This window comes from Artemia sp. Qi Xiang Cuo, chromosome 14 (assembly GCF_049724085.1).
Source record: "Artemia sp. Qi Xiang Cuo chromosome 14, ASM4972408v1, whole genome shotgun sequence".
Classification (NCBI taxonomy): domain Eukaryota; kingdom Metazoa; phylum Arthropoda; class Branchiopoda; order Anostraca; family Artemiidae; genus Artemia; species Artemia sp. Qi Xiang Cuo.
In genome coordinates, this window is record NC_142807.1 from 67,151,703 (window position 1) to 67,165,930 (window position 14,228).

At 35.8% G+C, this 14,228-nt stretch overlaps 1 protein-coding gene across 1 annotated transcript in view; it reads right to left on the minus strand.

The window, feature by feature from the left end:
- The window catches only part of mmy (UDP-N-acetylglucosamine pyrophosphorylase mmy), a 156,515-nt gene extending 143,658 nt beyond the window's left edge, over positions 1–12,857 (minus strand). Inside the window, exons 1-2 of the mRNA XM_089100434.1 lie at positions 12,717–12,857; positions 409–567 (exon numbers count right to left, since the gene is read on the minus strand). Coding sequence (XP_088956560.1) covers positions 409–554 — 146 coding nt within the window. The 5' untranslated portion in view covers positions 555–567; positions 12,717–12,857. The remainder of the gene's footprint in view (positions 1–408; positions 568–12,716) is intronic.
- Between the last annotated feature and the right edge of the window lie 1,371 nt (positions 12,858–14,228).

The window sequence follows — 14,228 nt, forward strand, 5'->3', positions numbered from 1 at the left end:
ATATTACCTACCCCTAACTCCATGTTTAACTTTTAGCTAACAAATTCATTAAAATATCCCTAAATTTACCTAAACTGGTGAACCTCAGTAAATCAAAAATTTAGGAACCATCTCAAATATATACTCCTTAAAATCCCATGAAGTTTTTTACACTAGGGTATAAAACTAAATTTCTAGACCAGTGTTACAGTCTAGACCAGAGTTATTCCTAGGTTGGTGGGACCCAGAAAAAACTAATTAGCCCAGACTACAGCATTCCCCTTCCAACTCAAACACAAGCAAAAAAAGCCAAATAAAAGTGAAAATTTGAATAAAGTGGGAATAGCCACAAACATCATTTTGCCCAGCTAACCCCCTCCCCCTTTAAATGACTCTGGTCTACGCATAGGCCTATAGCCTAATACTTACTCAGCAATTTCATGTAGAAACTGGTCTCTCTCGGCTCCTGACAGTTCGTTATAAAACTTGAGCAAATGAGATTGGTTGTATTTGAGAAGCTCCGCCTCCAAATCTCCTTTTCCTGCTAATGTACCGGTACAAGATTTGCTAGGCATTTTTAAATCGAATCTGTAAAAATATATCACATGTTAGGATTTTCAATTATTCGCCTCTTTAGTGCCATCTAAATTATTTAATAAAAAGTTGCCTATTATTAAGAGAAGTTTATTGGAGTGTTTATTCTGACTTTAGGCTATAAAAAATATTGTCATAGAATGACTATAGAAAGGCCTCTACTTTGGGACGAGGAATAGGGAGGGGGGGGCCAAAGTGAAGCAATACTGCTTTGTGAATAAGTATTTACGATTGTTTTAAATTAGCTTTTAGTATTTTTTTAGGGCGGTAAATACTGAGCAGTTCATATTATTGACCTACAAATAAAGTGAACATACCACTCGACTCCTTTTCATGCTCTTTCCGAATATAATAATAACTTAGGTGCAAATGAACTTTACCTCCATCCCTATATATACCAACTCGGGGTATATATTTGCACTTTAGGGGGGGGATAAAGTTTACACTTACTCGTCAGAATTTCATCTTGAATCCAAATTTAACATTCGTTGCATCAGAAATAAACTTTACCACCACCCCTCCCCCTGATATGATCTTCCCCTGATATATACCCTGAATTTGTATATATGGGAGTGAGGGCAAAGTTGCCTGGGGCATGTTGTAACTACTTTTGAAATGAGCATCTCAAGTGTAATCTTTTCATTTCCGTGTTCAATAAACATGTCCGAAATAAAACCCAGCTTCACAAATACTTCTTACTTCCTCTTTGAAATAACCTAAGATCTGATCAGATGCTTCAAAATTGTAATGACAAAACAGTAATTGAGTATTAAAATAAGATCTTAAATGCGGACTTTGAGATTAAATTCAAATATATTGGAGGGTTTCACCCCACATTATTTGGAATTAGTAATTTCTGATGTAAATATTGGATCGGGAAAATTATTAGTCAATGATTTAAAATTGCACTCGTAAAAACAACGGTTAGCCAACAGTATAAGCATCCATGGATGTACGGAAGGGGGGGGGGCAGCTGTCCCCCTAGAACTTGAAATTTACACTAGATTTGGTTCAAAAAGCATTTGGAAAAAGGTAGATGGTTAAAAAAGCAGTTGATAAAAGGTAGATGGTTAAAAAGCTGGAAATAAACAGCTGGAATGACAGAATAAAAGTTAAACAAGAAGCAATTATCCATAATGTCTTGGAAATTTTAGCTCTAATCCAAGAAGATTAATGCTGAAGCTTATTGATGATTTATGATTTTTGGTGGTTACTTATTAATAAAGATTTCATAGGTATGATAGAACTTGCTGGCAATGTAAGGTTTTGTGAACTGCCAATATAACTTCAGCCCCTCACTCTTCATCACAGAATCGCCCCCCCCCCAGAGAAGAAGCTAGGACCACCCATGTAGGCAGCATCTTTGAAAGTAATTTCTATTTTTGGTAATCTTGTTTGTGGACAAGTAGATGCTTCACCAGTAAATTTTACTAACATAGTTTCTAGTATACTATGTGTGGACGAAGGGATGCCTCAACTGGTATACTTTTAGGTCCAAACACATGGTTCATTTATTGAATCAATCAACTCCATAAAGCCAACGGTGTAGAAAATGGCCCTTGTTAGGGATCCTTTACACCATCACTGTTCAAGGCGGAATCGTCATTGCATCCCCTCTTCCTGCCAAGACAAGTTTTAGCGCACTCAATAAGGGTTAGTTCTGCCTTAATTAGCTGCTATTATCGTCACGAGTAGTAACATCGAATTGTATTAATTTCGAGATGGGTTTGCAACTTGTTATAAATTCAAGAACGAAGCAAGAAATGTGGAAGAAAACCAAATGCTTCTGCTTTTATTACAAAAAGGATTTATAAATTAAAATGTTAAAAATAGAGAACATTGTGGTAAATCTTGTCATCTTACCAAATTTTATAGTCATTTATGTCGAACCTTGAAATCTAATACCAATATAATATATATATATATATATATATATATATATATATATATATATATATATATATATATATATATATATATATATATATATATATATATATATATATATATATATATATATATATATGGTAACCGGCGCTTACCCCCCCCCCCGGAAAATACCCCCCCCCCCAAAAAAAAAAAAAAAAAAAACACCCCCGTGGAAAATAAGGCTTTCCAAATTTGAGAATTTTATCTGAGTTTTATTTTTTTTAATTCCGTAGGGGGGTGGAATTTTGGTACTTGTGTATTATGCGCCACTCACTCAAGTTTACGCTGCGTAAAATACGAAAATACACCGTTTTTTTGTTAGTTTCTTCGTTACTTTAGAAATAAATTTGCACGTTAGGAGGGGGGGGGGTAAGTATAGCGGATCGATGTGCAAATTTTGTTCGGAATAATTATTCTGCATGTTAACTAGATAAACAAATAAGTGTATTTTAAAGCCAAATATACAGCCATGAACACAGTAAAATAGTATAAATGAATATAGTGAAACGTAAGGGGAGGTGTATCCCCCAAAAATGCCCTCCCCCATGAAAAATACCCCCCCTCTTCGGAAAGTAGCCCCCGCAGAAAATACCTCCTCCTTGGAAAATACCCTCCCCCCCCTGTGGAAAATAGGGTTTCTAAATTTGAAACTTTTGTTTCAGTTTTTTTTATAGTTTTGTTGAAAAGTGCTAAGGAACGTGAAAAAGAGGAATTTAGACACCAGAAGTGTCTTAAAAACTTAGAAAATAAACACAGATCTGTTTGTGTTGAAATGACTTCCAGATGAACTTCTGCAATTTTTGGCAGTAGCGGGTGCCAAATTAAAAAAAAAAAATTGAAGAAGAAAAAAAATTTAGGCAAACAATCATCAAAATTCAGCTAAAAGATAAGGCACCAAAAAGTTTAAGAAGGTTTGGCTATCAAACAGTTCGTGGTAACGAACTGTAAGTAAGGGGTAAAAAACGGGGTAAAAAACGGGTTTTTAATACCAATAGATACATCAAAAGAATCAGATTTTGATGCTGATTTCAAATATATACCTTTCATCAAGTTTAGTCTTACCCATCAAAAGTTACGTGCCAGAGGAAATTTGGCGGATTTTCGAAAAAAGGGGGAAAGACACCCTAAAAGTTATAGAACCTTAATGAAAATCACACCGTCATATTCAGCGTATCAGAGAACCCTACAGCAGAGGTTTCAAACTCCTATCTACAAAATGTGGAATTTTACATGTTTTGCCAAAAGATAGATCACGGGTGCGTGTTTTTTTTATTTTGGTTTGTGTTTTTTGGTTTTTTTTTGGTTTTTTTTTCAGGGGTAACCGTACCGAATCAGTGGTCCAGCACTATTGTAGAAAGGCTTATTGGAATGAAAACTAAAAGTTCTAGTACCCTTTTTAAGTGACCAAAATATGGAGGGCAACTAGACCCCCTCCCACGCTCATTTTTTTCCCCAAAGTCACCTGATCTAAATTTTGAGATAGCCATTTTGTTCAGCATGGTTGAAAATATGATAATTATGTCCTTTAGGATGACTTAATCCCCCGAAGTCCCCGGGGGGAGGGCTGAAAGTTATAAACTTTACCCAATGTTAACATATAATATTGATTATTGGGAAGTATACAGACGTTTTCAGTGGGGATTGTTTCTGGTAGTTGGGGGGTGGGTGGGTCGGGGGTTATGTGGAATGATCTTTCCATGAAGGAAGTTTTCATGGCGGAAGGGACATTGCTATGAAGGGGGCGCCAGATTTCCCATTATTATTTAAAAAAAAAACAATCAGAAATTAAATATAAAAAAACAAGTTTTCCAACTGAAAATAAGGAGCAACATCAAAACTTAAAACGACCAGAAAATATTACGTGTATGATTGGGTCCACCCCCAGGTCAATACCTCGCTCTTTAAGCCAAAGATTTTTTAGCACTTTCATAACAGCTATTTATTCTAAATAACGGCCTTTGTGATTAAGGGGTCATTTTTAAAGAATTGGAACAAAATTCGAACTTCAGCTTAAAGAGCAAGGTATTGACTAGGGGTCGAACCTCCCTAAGATACTTATTAAAAATATATGAATATAGAAATTCGTTACGTAAGTTAATTCGTAAGTTACGTATATTTATTACTAATAAAAACGTTCGTAAATGAAATTAAACAAGTTTCGAGAAAGCCATTAAACCAAATAAAAGTAAAATTAATATGCAATTTTCGTTTTAATTACCCATGTATGGTGAGCCAAAGTCAAAACCTGTATTAATTCAAAAACGCTCAAAAATTAAATAAAAAAAAAAAGTTTTTTTAACTGAAAGTAAGTAACGACGTTAAAACTTAAAACGAACAGAAATTATTCCGTATATGAAAGGGTCTGTCCCCTTCTCCACGCCTCGCTATTTACGCTAAAGTTTGACTTTCTCAAAACTTTATTTTTTAAAAAAATAAAAAACTTTAGCGTTACGAGTAATGCGTTGAGGAGGGGAGAGCCCCTTTCATATACGAAATAATTTCTGTTCGTTTTAAGTTTTAACGTCACTCCTTAATTTCAGTTAAAAAAAAAACTTGTTTTTTTTTTAATTTAATCCTTTGAAAGGATAGTTGGCTTTCGGAACCAAGACATTCTAAATTGTTTAAGTTTTTACGGACAAAACCGCTGTCAAATTCCACGAGGTCGTTTTTTTTATTTCCAAGACACAAGAATAGCACAGTTCCGCATTAACAAACAAGTGAAGCCTATGATTAACAGAATGTAGTAGATAGCCAAGTCAAACTCGAAGCGAGCAAAAATTAAAAGGAGCATGACTGACAACACACATCTATTCTTAAAACCAGAAAATGGTATGCACTTTACTTTAAAAAAAAAAGAATGAAAAACCGTGTATTGTCAGTTTGATATACATATTCTGATATCTATTCCTTATGATCTTAATACTTCTTTATTTGTTGAAGTAAAAAAAGTGAAAACATTTAAAATGTATTTTGTTTTCAGTGAAGTGCAAATTGCTTTCTGGTCTTGAGGAGGTGCGGCGGTTTTCAGCCCTACTCATGCTAATTGTTGCTATTTTGAGTTTGAATAGGTTATTTATTGTTATTTCTGTTCGTTTTGGGTTCAATTCATTTACTTAACAAGGCCATGGGCACCGGCATGGGGAGGGGGGCATGGCCCCCCCCTGGAAATTTGGGACTATATAGTAATTATAAGGAAACCAAAAGGAAAAAGCAGAATGGGGAAAAACCATGAAAAAAATGTTTGTTGTCCCATTGTTGGCTGCCTGCCAATAGATTTTGACCCATAATAAGGAAAAATATAAGTTTTAATTTGTGACTGAGTGTCCCCTACAATAACATAAACCTAAATTGTGTATTATGGGTTCAAATATTACGCTCAAGTTCAAATCTTGTTCGAATCACAAATCCCTGAATCACAAAGCCTGTTTAATTAGACTATATAGCTCTTTTGAAACTACTAAAAAAAATAGCGTAAAGAGCGAGGTATTGACTAGGGGATAACCCCCTCATATACGTAATAATTTCTGTTAGTTTTAAGTTTTAATGTTACTCCTTACTTTCAGTTGAAAAAAATTATTTTTTTTAATCAATTTCCGATCGTTTTTTAAATAATGCTGGGAAATCTGGTGCCCCCTTCATAGAAATGTCCCTTCCCCAAGGAAAGATCCTCCCACGTAACCCCCTCCTCCGACCCCCACCCCTCAGGTAAATTAGTATCCAACTACTTTACCCCCCCCCCCATATATGCAAAAATATAGCCCAAATTATATATTTACCATATATTCTGTCCTTTTTCTTTGTCTTGTCAAACAGTTCGTGGTAACGAACTGTAAATAAGGAGCGACCCGGCTCAATGGTAACCGAAACTCTAGAAAACGGGTTTTTGATACCAATAGATACATCAAAAGAATCAGATTTCAATGGTGATTTCAAATATATAACTTTCATCAAGTTTAGTGCTACCCGTCAAAAGTTACGCGCCTGAGAAAATTTGGCTGATTTTCAAAAAAAGGGGGAAAGACCCCCTAAAAGTTATAGAACCTTAATGAAAATCAATCCATCATATTCAGCGTATCAGAGAAACCCGCTGTAGAGGTTTCAAGCTCCAATCTATAAAAATGTAGAGTTTTTCATTTTTTGCAAGAAGAAAGATCGCAGATGCGTGTTTATTTGTTTTTTTGTTGTTTTTTTTCCAAGGGATGATCACATCAATCCCAGTGGTCCTAGAATAACATGTAAGGACTCAATGGAACCAAAATGAAGAGTTCTAGTGCTCTTATTAAGTGACCAAAAAAATGGAGGGCAACTAGGCCCCCTCCCATGCTCATTTTTTTCCCAAAGTCACCCGATCAAAATTTTGAGATAGCCATTTTGTTCAGCATGGTCGAAAATAGGATAACTATGTCTTTTAGGATGACTTAATCCCCCGAAGTCCCCGGGGGGAGGACTGAAAGTTATGAACTTTACCCAATGTTAACATATAGTATTGGTTATTGGGAAGTATACAGAGGTTTTCAGGAGGGTTTTTTTCTGGTAGTGAGGGGGGGGGGGTCAGGAGTTATGTTGGAGGATCTGTCCATGAAGGAAGTTTTCATGGGCAAAGGGAAATTGCCATGGAGGGGGCGCCAGACTTGCCAGCATTATTTATTGGTTATTGGGAAGTATACAGACATTTTCAGGAAGGATTTTTTTTCTGGAGGGTGGGGCTGGAGGAGGGGGTTACTCGGGAGAATCTTTCCGTGGAGGATGTTTCTTTGGTATAGGGGACATTTCTATGAAGGGGGCGCCGGATTTCCAAGCATTATTTAAAAAACGATCAGAAATTAAATTTAAAAAAAAACAAGTTTTTTTCAACTGAAAATAAGAAGCAACATTAGAACTTAAAACGAACAGAAATTATAACGTATATGAGGGGGTTCTCCCCCAAGTCAATACCTCGCTCTTTGCGCTACAGTTTTTTTAGTGCTTTCAAAAGAGCTATCTATTCTAACTAAACGCCTTTGTGATTCAGGGGTTTGTGAATTAAATTTTTTTTAACTTTTAACGTAAAGAGCGTGGTATTGACTAAGGGGAGAACCTCATATACGTAATAAGATATACTTAATAAAAAAAAAAACAATAAACAAACAAGCGATACGGCTCAATAGTGATCGAAACTTTTAAAAACGGAATTTTGATGTCAATAAATGTATCAAAAGAATGGGTCTATAATGCTGATTCTAAATATATAAATTTTATTAAGTTTAGTATTACTTATCATAGGCTACGAGCCTGAGAAAATTTACCCGATTTTTTAAAGAGGGGGGAAACATCCCCTACAAGTGAAAGAATTTTAATGAAAATTACACCGTCAGATTCAGCGTATCAGTAAACTCTATTACATAGGTTTCAAGCTCATATCTGCAAAAATCTGCTACTTTGTATTTTTTGCCAGAAGAAAAATATACGAATATAGAAGTTAGTTACGTAAGTTAATTTGTAAATTTGTAAATTACGTCATAACCAAATTTAGAGATCCATTTAGCAAAAGAAAAGTAAAATTTTTATGCAAATTTTGTTTACTTATTCAATGACGGTGAGCCAAAATAAAAGCTGCATTAACTAAAAAACGATCAGAAATTAAATTTAAAAAAACTAGTTTTTTAAACTGAGAGTAAGGAGCGACATTAAAACTCAAAACGAACAGAAATTATTCCGTATATGAAAGGAGCTGTCCCCTCCTCAACGCCTCGCTCTTTACGCTAAAGTTTGACTCTGTCTCATAACTTTATTTTTTAAAACAATAAAAAACTTTAGCATAAAGAGCGAAGCGTTGAGGAGGGGACAGCCCCTTTTATATACGGAATAATTTCTGTTCGTTTTATGTTTTAATGTCGCTCCTTACTTTCAGTTTAAAAAACTAGTTTTTTTATATTTAATCTCGCACTAAGCTGAAAAAACTAACAAAGAAGCCGGTTTTGTTCTCGAGTTTTACACAGCGTAAACTTGAGTGAGTTGCCCATAATACACAAGTACCGAAACTCCTTTCCCTTACGGAAATTAAAAAAATAAAACTCAAATAAAATTCTCAAATTTGAAAAACCTTCTTTTCCATGGAGAGAGGGGGGGGGGGGTATTTTCCCCGGTGGTAAAGTATTTTGAAAGTTTGAAGTCAGAACTAATTCTTTCTAGGTATATGGCCACTAAAAAATTACAGAAGAATAGCTAGGTATCTGGAAATTTTGTTAACTAGAAAGAAAAACATCCTAGTATAAAGTAAATGTAATGTTTCATTTAGCCTAAGTGTTTTTTGAACAAACATCAATGCCGAACCTGGAAGCATTACGGTTTCTGCCAAAGTGAAATTTATGCAACCTGGGACAAAACAAACCGAATCGTTAGGTCAAGCATGTGGTCCCAACACTAGGATATTTGCATCTGTTAGGAAGCGACCATTTCAAATGCAAAATAATGTAGGTCACTAGTATTGCTGCAATCGGGATGTAATACACTCACTGGTATATTTCATAGCTCCATCGGGAATCAAAACCTCCCCCCTCCCCCCCCCCACCAGCAAAAATCCCACCTGAAAAGGTCTGTATACTTCCCAATAATCAATACTATATGTAAACAATTGGCAAAGTTCATAACTTGCAGCCCTTCCCCCGGGAACTGTGGGGGATTAAGTCATCCTCAACTTATTAGATTTTCGACTATGCTGAACAAAATGGTTATCTCAAAATTTTGATTGGATAACTTCGGGATAAAAATTAGCGTGGGAGTGGGCCAAGTTGCCCTCCATTTTTTTTTTTGATCACTTAGAAAGGGCGCTAAAACTTTTAATTTCCGTTCAAATGAGCCCGTTCAATCTGATGGCGTTATTTTCATTAAAATTATATGACTTCAAGGGGGTCTTTTCCCTTTTTTCCGAAAATACGACAAATTTTCTCAGGCTCTTGGCTTTTGATGGGTAAGACTAAACTTAATGAAACTAATATATTTGGATTCAGCATTATAAGCCAATTTTTTCATGTTTCTGTTGGTATCACAATTCTGTTTTTTAGAGTTTCGGTTATTATTGAGCCAAGTCGCACAGTTTCATGAAATTAATTTAAAAAATAGAAAAGGTTTATCAAATAAAGTAAGGAGCAAGTTTAAAACTTAAAACAAATATAAATCACTCTGTATATAAGGGGGACTTCCCCCTTTTCGACACCTTGCTCATTAAAAAAAAGTTTTTTAGCGCTTTGAAAAATATTTTTTTCCCAATTGCAAATTTTCCTAAGAAAAAATTTGGAAAAAAGCCAAAATTCAAAGTGAGAAGTAAGGAGATAAGGAGGAGACAACCCCCTTCTTATAAAGAATAATCTGTTCAAATAGGTTTCAAATATGTTCCTTGCTTTCATTTAAAAAGCTCTTTTTTTATTTAATTTCTGATTGTTTGTCAAATCATACCAAGGCCTAACCAAAATATAATTTGAGGTATCGGTCCCATAAATTTTTTGTCAATTGCTTTTAAAATGCGTAAATCAATACTTGTACGTTGATTAGTACCATTCTACGTTTAAATTTGCAATTTCAATTTTGGATAAAATTTGAATATACTTAAAAAATTGGCGATGAATAGTAATTTTGGTGAAAATTCCTTGTTAATATTATTACTAACGAATTTTTAATACGCTTATTAGGGGGTTCGCCCCCTATTCAATACCTCGCTCTTTGCGCTAAAGTTCGAATTTTGTTCCAATTCTGAAAAAATGACCCCTTAATCACAAAGGCCGTTAATTAGAATAAATAGCTCTTATGAAAGTACTAAAAAATCTTTGGCTTAAAGAGCAAGGCATTGACTAGGGGGCAAATCCAATCATATACTTAATAATTTCTGTTCGTCTTAATTCTAATATTGCTTCTTACTTTCGGCTGAAAAAGTTTTTTTTTATTTAATTTCTGATCGTTTTTTAAATAATGGTGGGAAATCCGGCGCCCACTTCATAGCAATATCACTTCCCCCATGAAAACTTCCTCCATGAAAAGATCCTCCCACGTAGCCCCCGACCCCCCTCCTAACCAGAAAAAAAATCCCCCGTTCAAAACGTCTGTATACTTCCCAATAACCAATGCTATATGTAAACATTGGGTAAAGTATATAACTTTCAGCCCTTCCCGGGGGACTTTGGGGAATTAAGTCATCCTAAAAGACATAGTTATTATATTTTTGACCGTGCTGAACAAAATGGCTATTTCAAAATTTTGATCGGGTTACTTTGGAAAAACAATGAGCGTGGAAGGGGGCCCAGTTGCCCTCCATTTTTTGGTCACTCAAAAAGGGCGCTAGAACTTTTAATTTCCGGTCAAATGAGCCCTCCCACAATATTCTAGGACCACTGGGTCGATACGATCACCCCTGGGAAAAAAAAACAACAAAAAAACAAATAAACACGCATCTGTGATCTTTCTTCTGGCAAAAAAATGCAAAATTCCACATTTTTTTAGATAAGAGCTTGAAACCTCTACAGCGGGGTTCTCTGATATGCTGAATATGATGGTGGGATTTTCATTAAGGTTTTATAACTTTTAAGGGGTGTTACCCCCTTTTTTGAAAATCAGGCAAATTTTCTCAGGCGCGTAACTTTTGATGGGTAGGAGGAAATTTAATGAAACTAGCATTAAAATCTGATTCTTTTGATCTATCAATTGGTATCAAAATTCCGTTTTTTAGTGTTTCGGTTCCTATTGAGCCGGGTCGCTCCTTACTTACAGTTCGTTACCACGAACTGTTTGATGTGTAAAACTCGATAACAAACTGGTTTCTTCGTTACCTTAGAAACAAATTTGGGCTATATATTTACAACATCAAATAGTTCGTGGTAACGAACTGTAAGTAAGGAGTGACCTGGCTCAATAGTAACTGAAACTCTAAAAAACGGAATTTTGATACCAATAGATAGCCTACATCAAAAGAATCATATTTTAATGCTGATTTCAAATATTCAAGTTTTTTTAATTTTACACAGCTTAAACTCGAATTTTACACAGCGTAAACTTGAGTGTGTGGCGTGTAATACACAAGTACCAAAATTCCATCCCCCTGTGGAAATTAAAAATATAAAACTCAAATAAAATTCTCAAATTTGGAAAGCCTTATTTTCCACGTTTTTTTTTTTTTTTTTTTTTTTTTGAGCAGGGGGGGGGGGTATTTTTGGGGGGAATTCTCCGTTGGGGGTATTTTCCGGGAGGGTATTATCCGCGGGGGGGGGGGGTATTTTCTGTGGGGTATTCGTCGGGAGGGGGGGTATTCGCCTAGAACCGTTTCCTGTTTCTTGACTTCGTCAGCGTTGATTTAATTTACGGGTTGAAACGCAGTGACACATGACAAAATGCATGGAAAATCCATACGGTATATAATTTGGATTATACATTTACACATTAGGGGGGGGGGTCATTATAGTGTAATTGCAGTCAAAATGTGGAAAATACGAGTATTCTACATATTATGAAGTAAGAATTGTTTTCTTAAAATGTTTCCTTATCAACAGTCCCAGATTTTAGGCTAATACTAGGAACAATATTCCAAGAAGGGCAAGATAGGCTAACTGAAGCCCATTGTAGACAGGTTGGGGTCTTAAAACCCCTCCAAAATGGCAAGTATTTTATTTAAAACGTCTCGTTTTAACAACGTAATGGGTATGCATAGAGGTTTCCTATAGTCCATTTCTCAAAACAGAACCCGACTTCACCCCTGACTAGTAGAAAAATATACGACCATATATGCAATTCAGGGTATATTTGACCATTAAGGGGGTGGGGTGGAATAAATGGTACTTTCCCATTATATGGGCCTTTGCAAGGAAACCAGTCACGAAAAACCCCTTTTTGATGGGTTAACCACTATAGAGTAATACAATGATAGCGTGATTTTAGCGCGCATACGACATTTAACCTGTTGTTTTTTGGGGTTTTGGGGGGGGAAGGTACCGAGGGTTGGTTACGTATTTAATATATTCTATGCTTTACCCCCCCCCCCCCTCCCCCTAATGTGCAAATATATAGCCCAAATTTGTTATATTTATATTATTTTGATTTATATTTGGATTCAGGATGAAACTTTGAGTCTAAAGTTTGGCCTATTTTCTAGTTATCCCAAGTATGAGTGAGAAAAATTTACCAAATACATTCGGAAAAATGTTCTTTTTCGAAACTTTAAATGATCAATGGGAGAGGTAGGTAGGTATTACCTGTATTTAAAATAAATCCCAGAAATATTCCTCTGAAAGTGAAAGGAGTAGTTCCAAAGACACAAAACAAATTGAAACTAAAGTTGTACTCTTCGATCTGAGCAACTTTCACTATCCATGAATACTTCGGACTTATATCTTTGATAAGGCTCGTTGACTTTTGGACAATTAGTCAATGTAATGTGATAAAAGGCGGTCAAGAATGAAGGTTAAAAAAGGTTAAGGTTAGTCATTCGCCCACAGAAATAACGGGAGCTGCCAAAATTCAGATATCACGGTGAATTAATTTTGTTATAATGTCCATTGGATACTTGTTAATTAAACGAAACACCGGCAAGAAGTTGGCTTAATATAAGATTTGAGAGAAATCGGTTTCAGAGCCATAAAGACAACTGTCGGATGACAGAATGCATTGGACTTTATTTGGGCTATATATTTGCACATTAAGGGGGGTTAAGGTTAGACTAGGGGCGCTGTCCAAATACTTTAGCCCCCCCCCCTTAATGTGCAAATAAATAGCCAAATTAAAGGTTATATTTCATTGAAATTAACCTAACTTCACTTTTTGGGTCTGTTTCGTTTAATTAACAAGTACGGTCTATTGAATTTGCTATTGGGAGGCAGTGGTGTCAGTAGAGAGCACAGTAGACAGAATATACCAGTAAGCTTATTGCAGATCATTTCTGGTCTTCGTTCTCGGTGCGAACAAAAAGCTCCTCCCACTTATTTCTGCATTAGCGGGAATGCGGGTTAGTCTGTTTCCGATTGTTTCAATGCACTTTGATGGAAACAATCGGAAACAGACTAACCTGCATTCCCACTAATCTGACTTCGCCTATGTTTATATCTGCAAAAACGTTCTCCGGAGCACTCGCACCCCGGTCCGGGTTTTTATAATGGGTGAGATAGAGAATGATCATACTGGATAATTATATGAACTGTGGTAGAGAGTGAAGATGTTGGTGCCTCGGCATTATCTTTTGGTGTTTTCATTGAAAATGACTTTTTTATGGAAAAAAACTTGCTCTCCTTAGATTTTTGAAAATAAATCCCCCCCCCCCCTAAGCTTGTGCTAATTTACGTCACTGCCTACCTCGACTGATTTATCTTTCCATCAGATATTCGCGGATAGCGGAACGGTGTCAGACCGATATTTACAAGATGACAATAATAAGCATTTCCACAAATTCTCCAATGCCTTAGAAATTTATCTGAATCCTGAAGAAGAATATGTTGTGCTCTAAAATTTAAAAATAATTGAAATCCTATATCAGTCCTGGTACTTCCTAGCTGAATTTCACAACGATTTATGATTCTTCTTGAAATCAAATGCCAAATCAAGAATTTATGAAATCTATAGACTATATCTAGGACCATTCCTAGGGTTGCTGGTACCCGGGAAAAAAAAAAATACACGCCCCCCTCTCTACTCAAACAGAAATAAAAAAAAAAAACAACCGAGCCCCTCAGCCATGGCACCCAGGTCAGCTTGCCCTAGTCGCTCCTTCCTTT